The sequence below is a fragment of the Lampris incognitus genome, chromosome 16, assembly GCF_029633865.1.
Source record: "Lampris incognitus isolate fLamInc1 chromosome 16, fLamInc1.hap2, whole genome shotgun sequence".
In the NCBI taxonomy this organism is placed as follows: domain Eukaryota; kingdom Metazoa; phylum Chordata; class Actinopteri; order Lampriformes; family Lampridae; genus Lampris; species Lampris incognitus.
The window spans coordinates 23,709,219-23,729,990 of NC_079226.1; the positions used below are offsets into that span (position 1 = coordinate 23,709,219).

The 20,772-nt window shown below is 43.5% G+C and overlaps 1 protein-coding gene across 2 annotated transcripts in view; it reads left to right on the top strand.

Annotated features, from left to right (window-relative positions):
• The window catches only part of myo6b (myosin VIb), a 60,059-nt gene that overhangs the window by 26,495 nt on the left and 12,792 nt on the right, over positions 1 to 20,772 (top strand). For both annotated transcript variants that reach the window (XM_056295237.1, XM_056295238.1), the window contains exons 17-27: positions 1,207 to 1,302; positions 2,852 to 3,022; positions 5,777 to 5,815; positions 6,076 to 6,169; positions 6,545 to 6,675; positions 7,001 to 7,078; positions 7,293 to 7,422; positions 10,888 to 10,978; positions 11,975 to 12,125; positions 16,820 to 17,028; positions 17,200 to 17,278. In XM_056295237.1, coding sequence (XP_056151212.1) covers positions 1,207 to 1,302; positions 2,852 to 3,022; positions 5,777 to 5,815; positions 6,076 to 6,169; positions 6,545 to 6,675; positions 7,001 to 7,078; positions 7,293 to 7,422; positions 10,888 to 10,978; positions 11,975 to 12,125; positions 16,820 to 17,028; positions 17,200 to 17,278 — 1,269 coding nt within the window. The remainder of the gene's footprint in view (positions 1 to 1,206; positions 1,303 to 2,851; positions 3,023 to 5,776; positions 5,816 to 6,075; positions 6,170 to 6,544; positions 6,676 to 7,000; positions 7,079 to 7,292; positions 7,423 to 10,887; positions 10,979 to 11,974; positions 12,126 to 16,819; positions 17,029 to 17,199; positions 17,279 to 20,772) is intronic.

Here is a 20,772-nt window from a genome sequence, read left to right on the forward strand (position 1 = left end):
CTGCTCCCATGATCACTGGAAAGTCTGGGCCTCATCAGTTACCACCAACTCTCTGAAGACGCGAATAATTTTCACTCTGCATGTGGCTATTAGCGCTGGTGTTTTGCAATGAGGCTCATTTCCATAGAAATGGGCCAATTTTTCGCCAAATGTATGCATATTACCTTAATGTAAATGCATGTATACGTACAGCACAGGAGCACTGAGACTATTTGCTTGGTAGTGCAGTTACGAGTGCATTTCACTCTTTGTGGGTGCTTTGAGAGTTACACGGTTTCTTTTTGTCCTTTTTGTGCAGGTTTAGCGGCCGCAAAAGCCACGCTATCCTTTTGTGAATTCACCAGTGAGTGTTTTGTCAGTGATTATTTGGGGTCCTTTAAATGTGCGCTCTCTCTCGTGCCTCTCAGCGCTCGGCCGACCAGTCGTGTCACTTCAGTGATGTCGTTGGTCACCTGATCCAGCAGTCAGTGTAAACATGATATGATCTCAGTCACATCCAAAGGAGTTGAATCAAGTGCAACTGGACTTGGTATATATACTAAGTCCAGTTGCACTTGATTCAACTCCTTTGGATAACCATGACGTGGATGAATGAGAACATTCACAGACATCTCAGTCACAGCGACATTTCACGTTTATAGAGCTGGCCTGATCCAGCCAAAACAGAGAACGAATATGCATATGATCAATACCCTGAGAACAGAAATATGTATGTTGATGTGATAATGTTAAAACCTTAGACCTAATGAAGCCTAATTCACATTAGTGTTCCCCGCTGAGGGAAGAAATGGAGCTAAAATACGCTGTTTGCTGCTTTTTATTATTTAATTTGCACAGATAACCTTGATAATGGTGCTTTGTTATACCTTAAGGTGTTCACCTTTATTACTGCTGTTAAACCTTCTTACTGATGGATATACGGATTGCTGTGAAAACTTAAATGCACCTCTGCAAAATGATGCATCAACTTGAGGGTGCACAACTGTTATAACTTTGTTGTTGAGTCATGCCAGTAAGAGCATTTACCTTTCACTTATAATTTCACTCTCCTTCATTGTTCAGTACTTTCTACTCTCCCAAGTAGCCTGAATTCCTATAGTCTTGATTAAATCTGATTCTACTGTCGTTACTCATGGCTAGGAATAAGACTGGATATATTAAAACTATATTAAGCAAAGTGATGCTTTTTCTCCTTGTACTGCTCAGGTTCCTAGGAAATCTAAATTGGCCATTCACAGAAATGTCCGGGACGACGAAGGCTTCATAATTAGGCACTTTGCTGGAGCAGTGTGCTATGAAACGGTAATTCTTGCACCAAAGATTGTTGTTGATGAATTTTTAATACAGTTTGTTTTTGTTTAATGGAGTATACCACCATAATTAAGTTGTTTTGTTTTTCTCCTTACATCCCCTGTTAGTTTCCCTAACTCCTGCAGTTCACCTTTTCAGGCGATTTAACAGTCAGTGTTTTAGTGCTGGAATAGGCTTAAAGTTGCAGCTTCCAACATCTGTACTACAGACCAAGAGCTCATCTGAAATCCATGTAAAATGACATCAAGGCTCCTCCTGAGGAAAAAAAGCTTCTATTGGCACAAACAGAGCTGTAGCCAGCCCCTAATTTTACCTGAGGACATTTTTCGTGTTCATGTGAATTGAGTCCATTAGAATGGACTCAATTCCATTACATTCCATTAGAATGGACTCAGTTCACATGAATTTCATCTTTTAACTGTTATTTTTATTAGTTACAATTTTGAACTCAACATCTCTTGACGCTTATGTTTCTTGTAAATGTAATGCTAAACATAAACAATGAAGAGAAAAGCCCCCACATTTGGGTCACGTTGTGCTAACAAGTATTAATAAGTAACATTCTTTGAGAATGAAGGGGTATTAACCTATATTCACTAAAATGTGTAAACCCGGCACCACTGGCACTGCTGCTTTAACTCTTATGTTAGCCTTACTGTTGCAAAGTTTCCAAAGAGACTGCCAACATCCTTTGCAATGTCATGCATAGGCAGCTGGGTTTCATGCACTTTACTTTTTTATTGTTTGAGCGGACACAGGCTTCATTTTGTGCACACTGCAAAAATCCTACTTTTATACATGGTGATGTCACATTACTAGAATCTTCCTCCTCCACTGTTGTCATCCAAAACAGTAAATAGAATAAGATAATATACTGTTGTCATCCACATATGTTAAAGAGAGAATCCTGGGATGGACACGAGATTGCCAACTGGAGATAAGTGTGATTCGTGAGTTCATGGTGTGCCCTATGGTCAAAGCATCAATCAAATTTGACATGATTTGATGGATTACGCAGAGTTAAATGATGGAGGAAGTAAACTTTGTTTCATGCCAATATGCCAAATATTCAATGGATTAAAAAAGTGCATGCCTACTTAAAAAATGTATAGCCTATATATTAAGGCTGAAACTACTGAGGAAATGTCAGTGTCCTCAATAGTAGCTGCAGCCATGGGCACAAGCCAGCAGAGCAACAATGATAAAACAGACCCCATGGCGTATGGAATGTTTTTGGGGATATTTAAGATTAGCTGAAACTAATTTTAAGCTAGTTTTCTATGCAACAATGGGGGCAATGGTGTCACAGTGATGGATAACTTATCTTAAGAAATTTACATGGTGTGAGTGTTGGGTGCATGTTAGAAAAGGCCGTTTCTGTTTTAGTATGTTCTAAAAACAATGTCGAAGCTAGATTGTAAGTCCTTGTTAGCCCTTGGAGAGGGGCAGAAAAGGCGAACAGTGCTTTGTGTGCTTTCCTTTAGGGAAATGATATAATTTGACTGTGTGCGTGTACCTCTGTATACTTATGTGTCCACAGACCCGATTTGTGGAGAAGAATAATGATGCCCTCCACATGTCCTTAGAAAGCCTGGTGTGTGAGTCAAAGGACAAGTTCGTACGAGAACTATTTGAGAACTCCAACAACGGCAAAGACTCCAAACAGAAAGCCGGCAAACTCAGCTTCATCAGCGTCGGCAACAAGTTCAAGGTAAGGTGAACGTGGGAGTTTGACGACTCTTAGGCCGTGATGCTTTTATTGGTTTCGAAAGAGGCCCCCAAGTATAGCTAACATTTGAAAGGGGGCCAGCTTAAGTTCTGCTTTATGGCACTACATCATTGTTTTCTTCACAAATGGCACAAATTGGAAACAGAATTTGAAAATTGGACTCTCACTGTCATAATAAACCTGCTGAATTTCTGTTTGTTCATGCTAGTTTATGTGGATGTGTTTTGATTCAATTTTTTTCCCCAGCTTCTGTGAGGTAATATGGCTAAATGGAGTTTAAGCAAACATGAAAAAAAGAAATACACTATAGTGACATTATGTTTCAGAAGGTCAACAAGGGAAAATTTAAACAATATTTGAAGTATACTGTACATCAGAGGACATATATAGAATGCACAATATCAAATACATTAATGTTGTTTTATTGAACATGCAAATAGGCTTTAAAGGTATGTGATTTTGGGGCGTCCGGGTAGCATAGCGGTCTATTCCATTGCCTACCAACACGGGGATCGCCGGTTCCAATCCCCGCGTTACCTCCAGCTTGGTCGGGCGTCCCTACAGACACAATAGCAAGATGGGGTCGTTGGACTTCCGACGTACGAGTACTTGCACAAGAACTTCCGGTCTGGTTCGTTGAGAGAAGAGATGGCTTTGTTTTACACTTGCTGTTTGCAAGACCTCCCTAAAATCACGGTCAATGATGTACACCACATCGTGAGTGTACTTATTGAACTTATAGTACTTATTGCAGTCTACTACTGATTCGCGGCGTTGATACTTGAACGCCCTTTTTTGCCCTGTTTGATTCATTGATTTTTCGGACAAAATTAAGATTTCAGACAGATAAGTTAGCAGCTAGCTAATGATTCAGTAGGATGTAAGCATCCGGTTGTACCAGAAGTTCTTATGCAAACAGATGCACCCGGAAGTTCTGCAGCGCGACATTAATGCACAGAGCCTATTGGCCGTGTCTGTGGGTAGGAAGTCAGATTTGGGTATGTGTCCTGGTCACTGCACTAGTGCCTCCTGTGGTCGGTCGGGGCTCCTGTTCTGGGGGGAGAGGGAACTGGGGGGAATAGTGTGAACTTCCCACGTGCTATGTCCCCCTGGCGAAACTCCTCACTGTCAGCTGGCAACTCCACATGTATCGAAGGAGGCATGTGGTAGTCTGCAGCCCTCCCAGGATCAGCAGAGGGGGTGGAGCAGCAACCAGGATGGCTTGGAAGAGTGGGTTAATTGGCCGGATACAATTGGGGAGAAAGGGGAGGAAAATCCAAAAAAAAAAGAAATACACTATAGTGGTACAATATGTTTAGGAAGGTCAACAAGGGAAAATATAAACAATATTGGAAGTATATTGTACATCAGAGGACATATCATATAGAATGCACAGTATGAAATACACATGTTGTTTTATTGAACATGCAAATGGGCTTTAAAAGTATATGATTTTGTGAAATAGTTCAAACAACTTGGTATCCTTCGTCATTCTTGCACTTTAGACTTTTCCAGCTTAAATCTCTGTTCTGTAACTCTTCTTCTTTCCTTCCCACCTTTCTTCTTACCTCTCCTCGTCTTACTTCTCCCTTGTTTCCCTCCTAGACTTCCTCCAGTCCCCCATCTTTTTTTCCTGAGAAAACCTTCCTTGGTGGAAAAAAGCTGGATAAAGTCAGCTAGAGGTGTCATAGAGTGTCGATGGGATACTGTGGGGGAGAGAAAAAGTAAGAGAAAGAAAGAGTCTCTTGAGCGTCACCTATCAAGATGTGTTAAGAGACACAACTTAACTCGTCTTATGTCCCGTACAATAGAGAGCAGGAAAACCACCACCACTATTATTTTATTCTAACACCTCTATCCTTAACCCCTTCTGTCACTCAGTTTCATGCGTTCAGGCAGGATGAAACTTTCAGATTGTTAAAGGCTGAATTGTAATGAGCATGGACTTGAAATGAGACATTTTTGGAAATACAGATGGTGTGAATTAAGCTGTGGCTTTCACATACGCGACCCTACCTAAAAACCGATGTGGGACGTGTGGTATTTGGATGGTACATCAAACCCTGTTCAACAAACCTCTCTGCATCAGCCTCCTGTCACTAGATCGTAGGACATGGATACCAGTCTAAACAGTGTTTGCAGGGCGTCTGGGTAGCATAGCGGTCTATTCTGTTGCCTACTAACATGGGGATTGCTGGTTCCAATCCCCGTGTAACCTCCGTCTTGGTCGGGAGTACCTACAGACACAATTGGCCGTGTCTGTGGGTGGGAAGCCGGATGTGGGTACGTGTCCTGGTCGCTGCACTAGCGCCTCCTCTGGTCAGTTGAGGGGCCTGTTCAGGGGGAGGGGGAACTGGGGGGAATAGCTTGATCCGCCGACGTGCTACGTCCCCCCGGCGAAACTCCTCACTGTCAGGTGAAAAGAAGTGGCTGGCGACTCCACATGTATCGGAGGAGGCATGTGGCAGTTTGCAGCCTGCAGCAGTGACCAGGACGGCTCGGGAAGAGTGGGGTAATTGGCCGGGTACAATTGGGGGAGAAAAAAAGGGGAACCCCCCCCCCCCCAAAAAAAGAAGTGTTGTGCTTCCTCATTCTATTTAATAATACTGAGTCCCATCTAATGGGGGAAGTTTTTCTTGCTTTTTAACAGTGTTGTGGTGCTGATACTATTACATTGAAAAGAGGCCACCAAAACAAAGCCATTAAGCAGTTCATTTTCTCTGGCTGCCTACACAGACCCAGCTGAACCTGTTGCTGGAGAAGCTCCGCAGCACGGTGAGTAATGGAGACGTCTTATTTTCACTGCTTATCATGCGAGATGTGGTCTTCATTTATACGGGAGCGTACTCAGAAATGACAAACACAGGTACGGTTAAAGTAATTTTACATGGTGGAGACACTATAAACAAAGTCCATGTTTTGTTATTAACATGCAAAACGTTTTAAGGAAAGAGATGTTCATTGTCAGAGGTCCATATTTGGATCTGATAGACATTTAGATGCTTTTTCTTACCAGTGTTTTTCTCCGTGTAAAGGGATCGAGTTTTATCCGCTGTGTCAAGCCTAACCTGAAGATGATCAGCCACCAGTTTGAAGGAGCCCAGATCCTCTCTCAGCTGCAGTGCTCAGGTATAGACTGACATTCATTATTTGGAATAAAACATCTGGTTTGGCTCTCACTCCTATTTTGATATAGGGGTTAGATATAGCACATGCTTTTGTTATCCATTGTACCTTTCAAGTCTTGTGAGTTGTTATAGACGTTCTGGGTTTTCTACCTTATTGAGATGTACTGGTCCCACAATATATTGCTCCAGATAAATAGACGGATATATGATTTACATTGAAATATAATATAGCTATTTTCATGTATGCTCACACAGACATACCTACCCCTCCTCAACAGACACACTATAACACACTATAACAGATAGGGTCCTTGAATTAAAGTTATGGCTTGTTGGGTGTATGGTAGAGGTCATTTTTGATTCTCCTCCCTGTCAGGCATGGTGTCGGTGTTGGATCTGATGCAGGGGGGATTTCCCTCCAGAGCCCCCTTCCACGAACTCTACAACATGTATCAACAGTACATGCCTGACAAGCTCACACGTCTGGACCCTCGCCTCTTCTGCAAGGTGGGCATCCCACCGATTAGCTTCCTCTGTACATTTTGCGCATCACATTTTCATTCTCATGTTGTGCATCTCGGGAATTTGTTTCATATGCTCTGATTTTTCACCCGCTGAATAAGATGCAATGTGCAGCTAGACTCTAAAATGTATGAAATCATTGCCTAATTAGTTGAATAACTGTTTTATATGAGGAAAAAAAACAACCTTTGCTCACACTGCCCTTCTCGCGATACTGCATGGTTAACTCATGTAAACAGTTTAGTGCTGTATATACTTGCCATTTATACTGTTTTGCTGTGTCACTGTATGGGATTTTGATCCTTTCTAGGCTTTGTTCAAAGCCCTGGGGCTGAATGATAATGACTACAAGTTTGGACTGACCAGAGTGTTCTTCCGGCCTGGAAAGGTACAGGGGAGTCAGCAAAATAATTAATGCCTTTGAGCTGTATGTCATTACACATAGACTTTGACAGGATAAAGGGAGACAAAAATACCACAAACTACAAAGGCTTTAGCTCTGTGTGCATGGACCACTTTTCATGCAGTGTGTGTGTGTGTGTGTGTGTGTGTGTGTGTGTGCGTGCGTGTGTGTGTGTATATATGTGTGGGGTACGCATCAGTTTGCAGAGTTTGATCAGATCATGAAGTCCGATCCCGACCACCTTGCAGAGTTGGTGAAGAAGGTCAGCAAATGGCTCATCTGTAGCCGCTGGAAGAAGGTTCAGTGGTGTTCCCTGTCAGTCATCAAATGTACGTTACATCAGCCAAAACTGAAGTTTTACTGTAACGCACACCAACACTATGCACTTTGAGAGTAATTGTCTTCTGATCCTGAAGTTCAGTTTATTTTGTTTCCAGTGTATTACGGTGTTTTCAAGCCTAGCAGGCCACATGGGCTGCTTTTAGCTCCTGGTCTAGACAAGTGAAATTTAAATACCAGAGTATTTAAAGTCAAAATGCTTAAATGACTTCTGTGTCACATGAAGAACCGTAGGTTCATCGTCATGATTGAAGTACCCTTTTCAGGTTTCAACATTGCATTATGGGAGATGCCAGCTTGGCTTGTGTGTTAGGCCTGTCTCTGAGGCAGTTTCTACCATGTCTGTCTTAACAATTTGATAAGAGACAATCTGAATCATGAAGTAGAAGTCTATGCCTCACAGCAAGCACCTCACAGCAAGTCTGTCAAATACAGAACATTATCTAGCAATGCAAAAACTGCAAACTAAACTAAAAACAAAATGAAGTCCATTAGCACAACTTATATTTGTGAGTCAGCGCTTTTTTTTAAAGGAAGACCATGAGATACTTAGTCATATCAACCCAGTATTTAACGGCACCCGTATAGCTAAATGATGGTTTTTTAACTTCTCATTGGAACTGAATGCTGCTGGCTGTCCTATGCAATATCCTCTAAAAGCAGTTCCTTGAACCATTACAGTCATTGCCAAGTTATTGATTTCCTCCATTTAACATGGTTCTGCCGAGTTTCTGCTTACTTGCATAAAAGCATCTAATGGTTTTCACAGAAAGTTGAATCAGTTCATCTGGACACAACGTTTATTGAGAGAGAAACGTTTTATCGCTCATCTAAATGACCTCTTCAGTCTAAACTGACTGCAGGTATCTCCAACCTTATAAACAATACAGTGGCATAATGACCGAAACCAACGATCAGTTTCGTATGCAAATTTGGGCATGACCATTAACTAGAGTTACAATGGCCATGTGTACTATTCACAGAGGATTTGGGAATGTTTGTAATCACAGCATTGTAAAATGGCGACAGATGTACTCTTAGGGACCCCGCCTGAGTTCAGGGATAGTTGTTCCCTCTTCACATAGATGGCCTCTTTGACTCCCCGTTCAAACCAGCGTTCCTCCCTATCAAGGATGTGCACATCCTCGTCCTTGAAAGAGTGGCCACTGGCCTGTAGATGGGTGTAGACTGTGGACTCTTGGCCTGAGGTGTTACCTCTCCTGTTTTGTGCCATCCTTTTGGCCAGCGTCTGTTTGGTTCCCCCAATGTACAAGTCACGGCAATCCTCCTGGCATGTAACAGCGTACACTATAATGCTATGTTTGTGCTGGGGACCTGATCCTTGGGGTGGACCAACTTCTAGCACAGCGTGTTTTGGGGTTTGAGAGCAACTGAGACGCAGTGTTTGGAAAATACATGTCTCAACTTTTCCGCCACTCTTGCCACATACGGAATCACCAAAGGTTTATGCTTCGACAGCTGCTGTGCTTGTCCGGTCTTCGATTGGCTGGTGCACTGTCTGGGCATCTTCCTGGCTTTGACAAACACCCAGTTAGGATAACCACACTTAACCAGGGCCTGTTTAATTTGAGATTTTTTCCCCTTCCCCAGCCACTTTGTTGGCTGAGGAAGTACTGATCAGTATGTGTTGGTTTACGGTAAGTCTCTCATCTCATCTCATCTCATCATCAGCCATTTCTCCGGGGTCGGGTCGTGGTGGCAGCAAGCTAAGTAGGGTACTCCAGGCGCCCCCCTTCCCAGCAATGCCCTCCAGCTCCTTCTGGGGGATCCTAGGACGTTCCCAGGCCGGATTGGACATATAGTCCCTCCAGCAAGTTCTGGGTCTACCCTGGGGTCTCCTCCCAGTTGGACGTACCCGGAAAACCTCCAAAGGAAGGCGCCCAGGAAGCATCCTAATCAGATGCCCAAACCACCTCAACTGACTCCTTTCAACACGAAGGAGCAGCGGCTCTACTCTGAGCTCCCTCTGGATGTTCGAGCTCCTCACCCTCTCTCTAAGGCTGAGCCCAGACACTCTACAGAGGAAACTCATTTCAGCTGCTTGTATCCGCGATCTCACCCTTTTGATCACTACCCAAAGCTCATGAACCATAGATGAGGGTTGGAATGAAGATTGACTGGTAAATTGAGAGCTTTGCCATCTGGCTCAGCTCCCTCTTCACCACAATGGTCCAGTACAACATCCACATCACTGCTGATGCTGCACCAATTCACCTGTCTATCTCCCGCTCCATCCTAAGTCCCTGGACAGGACATCAAAGCCCTCTTTTCCACTTCCTCCATGTACAAGTTGGCCACTACAGGTGAGACTGGGAAACCCATAGCACACCCATGCCTCTGCCTGTAGTACTGCCCCCTGTATGTGAAGTACGTGGACTGAAGACAGCTTCAGGAGCAGACACACTTTGTTAAGGGTGGTCATATTGCTAATGGTGGGGTCGTTTTGTAATCTCATATGGACTACCTCCACTGCTTCATCAACAGGAACGCATGTGAAGGGAGACTTAACATCTTAAGAGACCATTGTTTCATCCCTCTCTATAATGATGTCCCTCACCTTATCTACAAAATCGCTAGTGTCCTGAATGTGATGTTCATTACTTACTGCCTACCAACGGGATAAGAATAGATGCCAGAAACTTAGAGATGTTATAGGTCACTGAGATAATCATACAAGCAATATGCCGTAATGGCACATCCTGTTCATGTATCTTAACCCATACAGACTAGGTGTAGCTTCCCCTGGGTATAATCTACGGTACAAAATTCGGTTAATAGCATTGTCCTGTTGTGACAGCTTCAGACAATCTATCACCTTTTTTTATAACCACTGCCTGGGTCTCATTTCAGGGGCTCATATGTATTCATGTCACTAAGTAACATCATAACTTTCTTTTTATAAGAGTGGGGATACCTGCAGACAGTTTAGACTGAAGAGGTCACTTAGATAAGTTTCTCTCTCAATAAACGTTGTGTCCAGATGAACTGATTCAACCTTCTGTGATTTTCTTACCTGGATTATTGAGCATGCTTAAAAACACCTACTAATGGCGTTACTTTATAGTTATAGGAAAAGACTACCTCTGCCTGCCCACCAATTTCCTGGATACTCCACCGCAGGATATTCCATCTCACAGGACCTGCTCATCTGTTTCCTTACCACTTGACCTCTGATCAGTCGAGTGTGCACGTGCATGTGTGTTGTTTGTTTTATGGCCCAACCACTATGTGGTTTACAATCTCATACAGAAGTTACATTTAGCAAAAATGTCACTGTGAACAGATAAAACAGGAACCAATTAAATGTGACACTGAAAAATGAAACGGTATTTGTCTGTGTGGGTGTGTTTGTGTGTAAACAGTATCTTATATTCTTATGTGTAAACAGGCTTTTTAAGACCTGTTTTTTTTTTCTCTGACCCTACCTTCCACAGTGAGGAACAAGATGAGTTACAGAGCCTTGGCGTGTATTAAGATTCAGAAGACGGTCCGCATGTGGCTGTGCAAGAGGAAACATAAGCCGCGGTAAGTCTCAATAATTTGTGCGTCCTTGCCCCCTGCCCCTGGAGCTGAAGACGGTTAGACCGCGACTTCATCCGGTCACACGAGCAGACATTGGAGTGACATGTCTGGAGGCACAAAATCAAATGTTCCTTACATTGCTTTTGGATCCTCAGAAGCAAATAATTAGCAGATGTGTCATAAAATCTAATTTCAAAAACCAAAGTTTATTTGTAGCTGCTCTCTCTCTCTCTCTCTCTCTCTCTCTCTCTCTCTCTCTCTCTCTCTCTCTCTCTCTCTCTTTCTCTTTCTCTTTCCTCATTTCGTTGTTGCACTTGGACACTGTTTCCATCTCACTGTCCTGAGTCTTGTGCTCTTTTTAATCTTTTTTTTCACCCCCTTTGCTTCCTATTGGAAGTTAGATTCACCCCCGGTGGGTTTTGATGGCTTTCCCACATTGTACATTTAGGAGCTCAAACCAATCTTGGAAGCTCATCTGTGGATAAGTGTCCCACTGTATTGCTTTGTACAATATTGTTTTTTTTTTGCCGTGTCGGCTTGGCTTTGGAAAAAAGAATGGCTCTGGTAAATGCACTCATCCTGACCATGTGTTTTTAGATGCTATCATAGGAGCAGTCTTTAGATTTTTTTGGGGTGTACAATACAGTGTGTGCACATCTCTGTGCATGTGGGTGCGCATGTGTTTGTCCCCGACCATGCACTCAAATGCAGTCCAATATGTAATTGCTTCTATTCTTAAATTTGATCTGTCCATTATGGGGTCTAAAAGAGAATTTGAAAATAATAATTGAGACTTATTCCGTATTTTCAAAACACAGTCTTCAATATTGCTGCCTGTAGTGGTAACCAAGGACCAAAAATAATCAACCTTTTAAGAAAATTGTTGTCATAATGTTTAAAAGGCTTTCTAGTCACCATCTTGTTGAGGGTAGCAGTCGTTCTTTCTTTCAGCCAGTGGACATTTGGTGCTGAAACAAAACTCTCTGTACACTCTTACAGCATCGATGGTATGGTGAAGGTGTGTAACCTTAAGAAGCGGATGGAGCGGTTCAACGAGGTGGTGAGCGGGCTGAAAGAGGGCAAGCAGGAGATGGCCAAACAGATCCAGGACGTAGCCACCTCCATAGACTCCCTCCTGACCAAAATCAAGGCAAGTGTTTGGGTCTCCTCTGAACAGGTCTGCTGATGATCATCACCACCTTTTTACACTGCGCTAAAAGATCCAGGTTTAGAAACTCAACATCTCCTTTCACAGGGCGAACGATTTTCAAGCTTTTTAAATTGTTTTTTATGCTTAAGTCTGGTATGCTCTGAATAGAAGAGAGCATTTGAAACACAATAACAGCAAATATAAAACACAGTTTTTTTTGGTTTGGGTTTTCTCGCCTTAACCTTGGTTTATCTGGAGATGGTCTATGAAGCGATATGTTTCTAGGTTTTGTTTTGTCTCATTTTTTTTTCACAGCAGCCTTCTTTTGATTCATTTAGTCACACATGTAAAATGCCCTCTACAAGCACAGTCTTGTGGTGTGCTTTTTCCTCTTCCATTCATTCTTTCTTTCTGAATCAATTCATCCATCCGTCCATTATCCAAACCGCTTATCCTACTCTCAGGGTTGCGGGGATGCTGGAGCCCATCCCAGCAGCCATCGGCGGCAGGCGGGGAGACACCCTGGACAGGCAGCCAGGCCATCACAGGGTCTACACACACATTCACACCTAGGGACAATTTAGTATGGCCGATTCACCTGACCTACATGTCTTTGAACTGTGGGAGGAAACCAGAGCACCCAGAGGAAACCCACGCAGACACGGGGAGAACATGCAAACTCCACACACAAGACGACCCGGGACAACCCCCAAGGTTGGACTACCCCAGGAGCTCAAACCCAGGACCTTCTTGCTGTGAGGCAACCGCACTAACCACTGTGCCACCGTGCCGCCTGAATCAATTCATTTATCCCATTTCTCTCCAATAAGTCAGTTTGGCCCGGCTGTTTTGCTAAATGATCAAACTTGGTTAGTGAAATCACAGCTGTCCCTGTGCATCTTATTGGACCCTCCAGGTAGAGAGAATCGGCACAAACAGATCCATGGCCAATCTAAACAGCTGGTTATTCAAGTCCCTAATAGTTTTGCTGGTCTGGTAATTTTTCTCTTCCTGGCAGACTGCATGCTTCGAAGCGATGTATTGGGAGAACTCATAGGGAGAAGCTGATGCTCCGAATGGTCAACACCCCCCACACCACCACCACCACCACACCCATCTCTCCTCTACCCCAATCAGCTTCTGCGCGTCCCTCAGTATGGACGCTAATGGTGTTTAGAGTCCTCAAAAATTGTGCCTGGCATAGCAGTCGCTGAATGAATAATGCATCAGATGCCAATGGCTATCATTCAGACCTTTATACATCAGGGATAAGACCTGCTCATCTTTCCTCCCCTGCATCACTGGTTAGACTCATTCTAATAAATCTTCACAGTAGGGTGACCACTACTCCCCCCACTGATTGTCTGACAAGTATAGGCAGGAAGTGAGCATGGTGGCTGTGGTGCATATTGACCACATTGTCAGTCAAGGTCTCCCTCTTTACTTCCGGGGGGGGGGTCTGCCACAGTAGCAGATTGTCTGCTGAGTCAGGGCAGACACAGAAGGCATTATATTATGGAAAAATTGTCTTTCACTGAAAGTTTGAATTTGTTGGAATAAAATTTCCTCTCGCGCAGAGAAAAAAATAAAAGAATTTTAAAATTGATAGAGCCCACGAGCTTTGCTCTGCATCTCATCAAGCCTGCCTTCTAACTCACTCATTCACAAACCGTCATTAAAGTCTCACATTTAGCTGTCCCTTTTGCATAGATTATGAGGGTTGTGACTCCAACAATGTTTGAGTGAATGCATCTTAAATTATACGCTTTTGTAAGATGTTAACATTTTTGATGTTAAGATTTGTGTTTGTTTTGGTTTTTTCTACATTATAATCCCCAACGGCAAGAAAATTGGCAAAATATATTTTTCCTCCACCCACACCGCTATTCTCTCCCAGCCTCTCTCGGTTAGCCGTCAATTGGTATTGTCTATGCCAGTGGTACTCACTAATTTTCTTAGGAGAGCCACTTATGAGTAAGACCATTCCTCAAACAGCCACAGAGCTTGCAAAACATTTCGCAAATACATAGCTACACACACAAGCTATATGTCTACCCATGAGCCCACGCTGTTACGTAGCCTACGCTCTTTGACGTATCTTCAGTATGCTGCCATCTGCTGGATAATTCATTTCAATGTGCTAAAACAGGACACAAACGGAACCTATAGAAGTAAGTTATAGCTACAGTGCATCCGGAAAGTATTCACACCCCTTCACTTTTCCCACATTTTGTTATGTTACAGCCTTATTCCAAAATGGATTAAATTCCTTTTTTTTCTCATCAATCTACACACAATACCCCATAATGACAAAGTGAAAAAGGTTTTGTAGAAATTTTTGCAAATTTATTAAAAATAAAAAACTGAAATATTGCATGTACATAAGTATTCACACCCTTTGCTATGACACTCAAAATTGAGCTCAGGTTCATCCTGTTTCCACTGATCATCCTTGAGATGTTTCTACATCTTGATTGGAGTCCACCTGTAGTAAATTCAATTGATTGGACATGATTTGGAAAGGCACACACCTGTCTATATAAGGTCCCACTGTTGACAGTGCATGTCAGAGCAGAAACCAAGCCATGAAGTCAAAGGAATTGTCTGTGGACCTCCGAGACAGGATTGTATCGTGGCACAGATCTGGGGAAAGGTACAAAAAAATTTCTACAGCTTTGAAGGTCCCGAAGAAGTTTGGATCCACCAGGACTCTTCCTAGAGCTGGCCGCCCAGCCAAACTGAGCAATCGGGGGAGAAGGGCCTTGGTCAGATGGAAGGCTCTGCTCAGTAAAAGGCACATGACAGCCCGCTTGGAGTTTGCTAGAAAGCACCTAAAGGACTCTCAGACCATGAGAAACAAGATTCTCTGGTCTAATGAAACCAAGATTGAACTCTTTGGCCTGAATGCCAAACGTCACGTCTGGAGGAAACCAGGCACCTCTCATCACCTTGCTAATACAATCCCTACAGTGAAGCATGGTGGTGGCAGCATCATGCTGTGGGGATGTCCTTCAGCGGCAGGAACTGGGAGACTAGTCAGGGTCGAGGGACAGATGAATGGAGCAAAGTACAGAGAGATCCTTGGTAAAAACCTGCTTCAGAGCGCTCAGGACCTCAGGCTGGGGCAAGGGTTTACCTTTCAACACGACAACAACCCTAAGCACACGGCCAAGACAACAAATGAGTGGCTTCGGGACAAGTCTGTGAATGTCCTTGAATGGCCCAGCCAGAGCCCAGACTTGAACCCCATTGAACATCTCTGGAAAGACCTGAAAATAGCTGTGCAGCGACGCTCCCCATCTAACCTTACAGAGCTCAAGAGGATCTGCAGAGAAGAATGAGAGAAATAACCCAAATATAGGTGTGCCAAGCTTGTAGCTTCATACTCAAGAAGACTTGAGGCTGTAATCACTGCCAAGGGTGCCTCAACCAAGTACTGAGTAAAGGGTGTGAATACTTATGTACATGCAATATTTCAGTTTTTTATTTTCAATAAATTTGCAAAAATGTTTACAAAACCTTTTTCGCTTTGTCATTATGGGTTATTGTATGTAGATTGATGGGAGAGAAAAAAAAGGAATTTAATCCATTTTGGAATAAGGCTGTAACATATCAAAATGTGGGGAAAGTGAAGGGGTGTGAATACTCTCCGGATGCACTGTATGTTCCTATTGTTATCAGTGGATCTATATGAGGGGCAAAACAAAGCCGCATGCGGCTCGCGAGCCGCGTAAAGAGTAACACTGGTCTATGTGGTTTCATTGAAAGTAGGAGTTCACAGAAAGGTGTGCTCGATTACCTTTAATATGCTCAAACAAATCAGTCTTTCGATAAAAGTTTTTAAGTGTTTCTGATGGGTCAGCAAACTTAAGAAAATGATCCCGTATCGTTCAGTTCACAGTAAGTAATTACACTGAGTGAATAATTGTGCCCAGAGCAACCCATGGTGTGTACTTGAAATGAACAGTAGAAAAGCAAGCAGCTGGGTGTCCAGGTGGTGTGGCAGTCTATTTCGTTGCCTACCAGCAAGGTGATCACCAGATCAAATCCCCCGTATTACTTCCAGCTTGGTCTGGATTCCCTGCAGACACAATTGGCCTGGTCTAGGCGCACAGCTAGCATAGCAGTCTATTCTGTTGCCTAGAAACACGAGGAATGCCGGTTCAAATCCCCCTGTTACCTCCGGCTTGGTCGGGCGTCCCTGCAGACACAATTGGCCATGTCTGTTAGTGGGAAGCGGGATGTGGGTATATGTTCAGTTCGCTGCACTAGCGCCGCCGCTGCACTAGCGCCTCCTGTGGTCGGTCGGGGCATCTGTTCGGGGGGGGGACTGGGGGGGAATAGCGTGATCCTCCCACGCACCATGTCCCCCTGGCGAAACTGCTCACTGTCCGGTGAAAAGAAGCGGCTGAAGACTCCACATGTATTAAAGGAGGCATGTGGTAGTCTGCAGCCCTCCCTGGATTGGCAGAGGGGGTGGAGCAGTGACAGGGACAGCTCGGAAGAGTGGGTTAATTGGCCAGATACAATTGGGGAGAAAATGGAGAATTTTTTTTTTTTCAAAAACCCAAAAGTAAGCGGGTGATAGGAAGTTGACAAAGAGTTCAAAAGGAAACGGTCGGTATGAAAGTGTGGGGTAGTTCTCCGTGACCTCAACCTCTGACATATTTTACCTTTTTCTTACCCCCCCCCAGGCGACAGTGATGACCCGGAAGGAGATTGACACAGAGTACCATGGGCTGACCAAGCGTTTAGAGCTGCTGCTTTCCTCCATGCAGAAGAAGAAACAGGAGGAGGAAGAGGGGGAGAGGCTGAAACGCATTGAGGAGGAGATGGAAAGGGAGAGGAAGAGGAGAGAGGAGGAAGAAAAACAACGCAACCAGGAGGAGGAGGACAGAAGGATGTAAGTGGGGGCAAAGGACAATATTCGACTGATGTTTGAGCATGACTGATGAAGAGTAATCGGTAAACAGTACAACTGTGTCAGGCTCTAAGTGCTTTGTGAATCATTCGAAGCTGCATCTGTCAGTATAAAGAAAAACTCTCTCCATCTTCTTTAATCTTTCTCCTGTAGGAAAGCAGAAATGGAGCTTAAGAGGAAGCAAGAGGAGGAGGAGAGGAAGAAGAGGGAGGAGGAGGAGAAGATCCTACAGGTCTGGACGATTCTCTCGTTTCTGTTTGTGGCGAGGTCTTTTTTTGCCAGTGGGACAAATGGGAATCTCCATTGATATAAAGAAGCATTGATCAGGAATTTAGACTTATTGTATGGAAAATGAAACACCACTATTCCTTATTTGAAACCTAAAGGGAGGCAATCACGATTTTCAGCATAATGCAGTATATGTTGTAGGGATTGCACTCCATCATTAGCTATAATATTGAATGAATTTTGTGTCACTGAAATGCCGCCAAAATTGCATCCACCGTTGACGTCGCTGAGGGCTGCCAGTCCATAAAAGTGAAAAATTAGCTGTATTTTATAGCATTGTGTTGTATTGTGTTGTTATTTATGTTTTCATACATGGAGAGATAATGTTAAAAACTATGATTGTTTCACTTTAAATGGCAAAAATTGAAAGTAGGCGTACCTGTCTACTTATTTTATTGATTGAGGAGGATATGTTTGTGAACTTTCAGGGGCTTACTTTAGTCAAGAAATAGGCATTATTATTTAATCCAAGGGTCATCTATGGTAAAATTTTAAAAAGTGCTGAGATTTTATAAAATACCAATTTCATAGAAGTTGTTAAAACCAGTTTGCTTGGGTTCATGAACTTCTACAATGTTCTATAATTGACTTCCCTTTGTTGCCCTGCTCCATCTGTTCTCTCCTCTGAGTGAAATATTTCTTTGCTCCTTCCTCTCCTACGGACATCATGGGGTGGTGACATTAGTCCCACTCCCACGGGGGTCGCCCATGGGAGTCTTGATTGATGAGTCTACTTCCTGTCATGTTCCTCCTCACCAAAACTACTTCTGTCCCACTGGGCTTAGTCCTGTGCATCGTTATTCCTCCTCCCACTGCCCTCTACCCCCACGCATTCCCTTCATGCCTGCCCTTTTTTCCCACCCTCATCCATCTCTTCCTGCCCTGCTTACATTTTTATTGCCACTTCCTTTCCTGCCTTTTTCTAACCATCTCCCTTCTTTCCTTAAGCTAATATTACATTAGTGCAAATGATATTGCCCTCTGTCCCCTCTCTCCTCTCCTCTCTATTCCCTTTTCCCCTCCCCTTCCCTTCCCTTACACATTACTCCTCTCACCTCTCTGTCCTCTAAGCCCCATCTTTATGCCCCCATCTTTCCCTTCCTTCCCTCTTTAGGTTTACTCCTGCATTCTCATGTAAGCTCTTATATCTCCGACCCACTGTTTAATAGAGCTGAAACGTCACGGCCCGGCACTAAAAACGTTATTAATAGTCACCATGGAGATTTCGATTAATGTATGTATTGTAAGTATTAATGTCAATGTATTAAACGTACAAGGTAGACTTGCCAAGAGCTCAGAGATTGTGAAGCAATAGTATAATCAGTTGGATTTCAACTCCATTTTTAAGAAATCATGTTTTATTCTCAAATACATACCTAGCGAAATACTGCACTACCTGCAATGCTTTAGCATTAAAGTGAGTCTTGCCAATCAGAGATGTTGCCATTACCATGGTGATGTAAACCACTGTTGGAAGCCACAACATAGCCAAGTGACGTTGTCCACACTAGCTAGCAACCTGCTCCACCATGTTTTCTCTGTCATGATGTATTTTTTTTTGGGGTGCAGTAAAGACGAATCACAAAACAATACAATATATTCAGCAAGGCATTTAAAGAGAAAATGCAGGTTATCTGGGTAGCATCGCGGCCTATTCCGTCGCCTGCCAACATGAGGATCACCGGTTTGAATCCCCATGTTACCTCCTGCTTAGACAGGCGTCCCTATAAGCTGTGTTTGCGGGTGGGAAGCCGGATGTGGGTATGTGTACTGGTCGATTGACCAGCGCCTCCTCTGGTCGGTAGGGGCGGCTGTTTGGGGGGGGGGGGCTGGGGGGAATAGCATGATCCTCCCACACACTACGTCCCCCTGGCGAAACTCTTCACTGTCAGGTGAAAAGAAGTGGCTGGCGACTCCACATGTATCGGAGGAGGCATGTGGTAGTCTGCAGCCCTCCCCGGCTCGGCAGAGGGGGTGGAGCAGCGACCGGGACGGCTCAGAAGAGTGGGGTAATTGGCCAAGTAAAATTTGGAGAAAAAGGGGGGGGAAAAATCCACAAAAAAAAAAGAAAACGCATGCGATTGCAAAAGTTCGTTGAAAGTGAGGGAAAAGGAATTTGATCACATAATTCACAATGCTTTATGAGATGAATTCATCATTCTCTCTTAAAAGATGTTTAAGCACACAAGTCTTAGTTTCTTCTGACATGTTCTTCCTTTCTTCTGGAAGCACTTGTTATAAGGCAATGATTCATCTCATTACCAACTGGATTGCTTCAAGGCGAATTTTCTGAAAATGAACGAGTAATGTACTTTTGAATCCCGGGCTGCTAAAAAAGTGGGCAGTCACATTTCAGCTCTGTTTCTCTTATCCTTGCTGTCAGTCATGCCCCTGTTGACCTCTCCTTTCTCGTTGCTCCAAATACTTTTCCACCCAAACCCTTTCTGCCGACCTTTCCGCCCGGCTTTTTTCGTTTCTTTCAGTCCGTTCGCCATGTGGCACACAGGTCTGATCAAAGCTGTTGTGCTGTTAGTGTATTTCACAGACAACATCAGACTGCCCCTCCGCTAGGACCCTCTCAGCTCACCCAAGGCCACTTGGGTATTTGCATGCTGTCACTGTCACTCTTAGCAGCAAGACATTTGACACCCAGCTGTCATCAGCCAGGAGTCTCAGGAGACTCATTTTCGATGTTTGCTTTAGCCCAGTTCCACCCAGAGCCTCAAAGCTCTGGCAGCAAGTTTTCTGAAGGGGTTCTGAGGGTTATCGTATTGTGAAATCCATTTTCAGCTCGCCCTTTCAGAAAAATGTATCCGTCCATCGTTGGTACCTTAACACCGTGCATGCTGCATCCTTCCCACTATCTCATGTTGACTCCTCTGGATAACTCCTTCTCTTAAAGTGGAAAAACTACTCATTTGAGGAAGTCTTGGCTGTTTATTTTATGTATTTTATGTTTATTTATTTATGTTTGTTGGATGTCTGTGGTAGTCCGTGCAATATTTTCAGATCTAGCCGGTGTAAAGTCCAAATGTTATCCATATAGACTGATTTAGGGGGAGGTGGTTTGAATGATCAGAAGTGCAGTAAGGTTTTTTCTTTCGGATGAGGGTACAAGTTCTTCCAAAGATCACTTTCTGACGCTGACAAAATAGCAAAGTATAGCTTGTTTTGCATAAACAGAGAAATTACGATATACACGGTAAAGATTTTTTAATAATCTCATGCTAAGTTAAAACAAAGAAAAGCAAAATATAAAAACAACTTAAATAGCACAAATTACTTAAGGGGGAGTGTGGTTGTTCAACATGAATTAGCAGGGAACATATTGCACAAGGTAAAACGAGGTCAGGAAATTCCCTTAATGAGTACTAAATCAATAGACCATTGTCCATATTGCACGTAAATGGAAATAATTAACACATGGGGGGGGGGTTC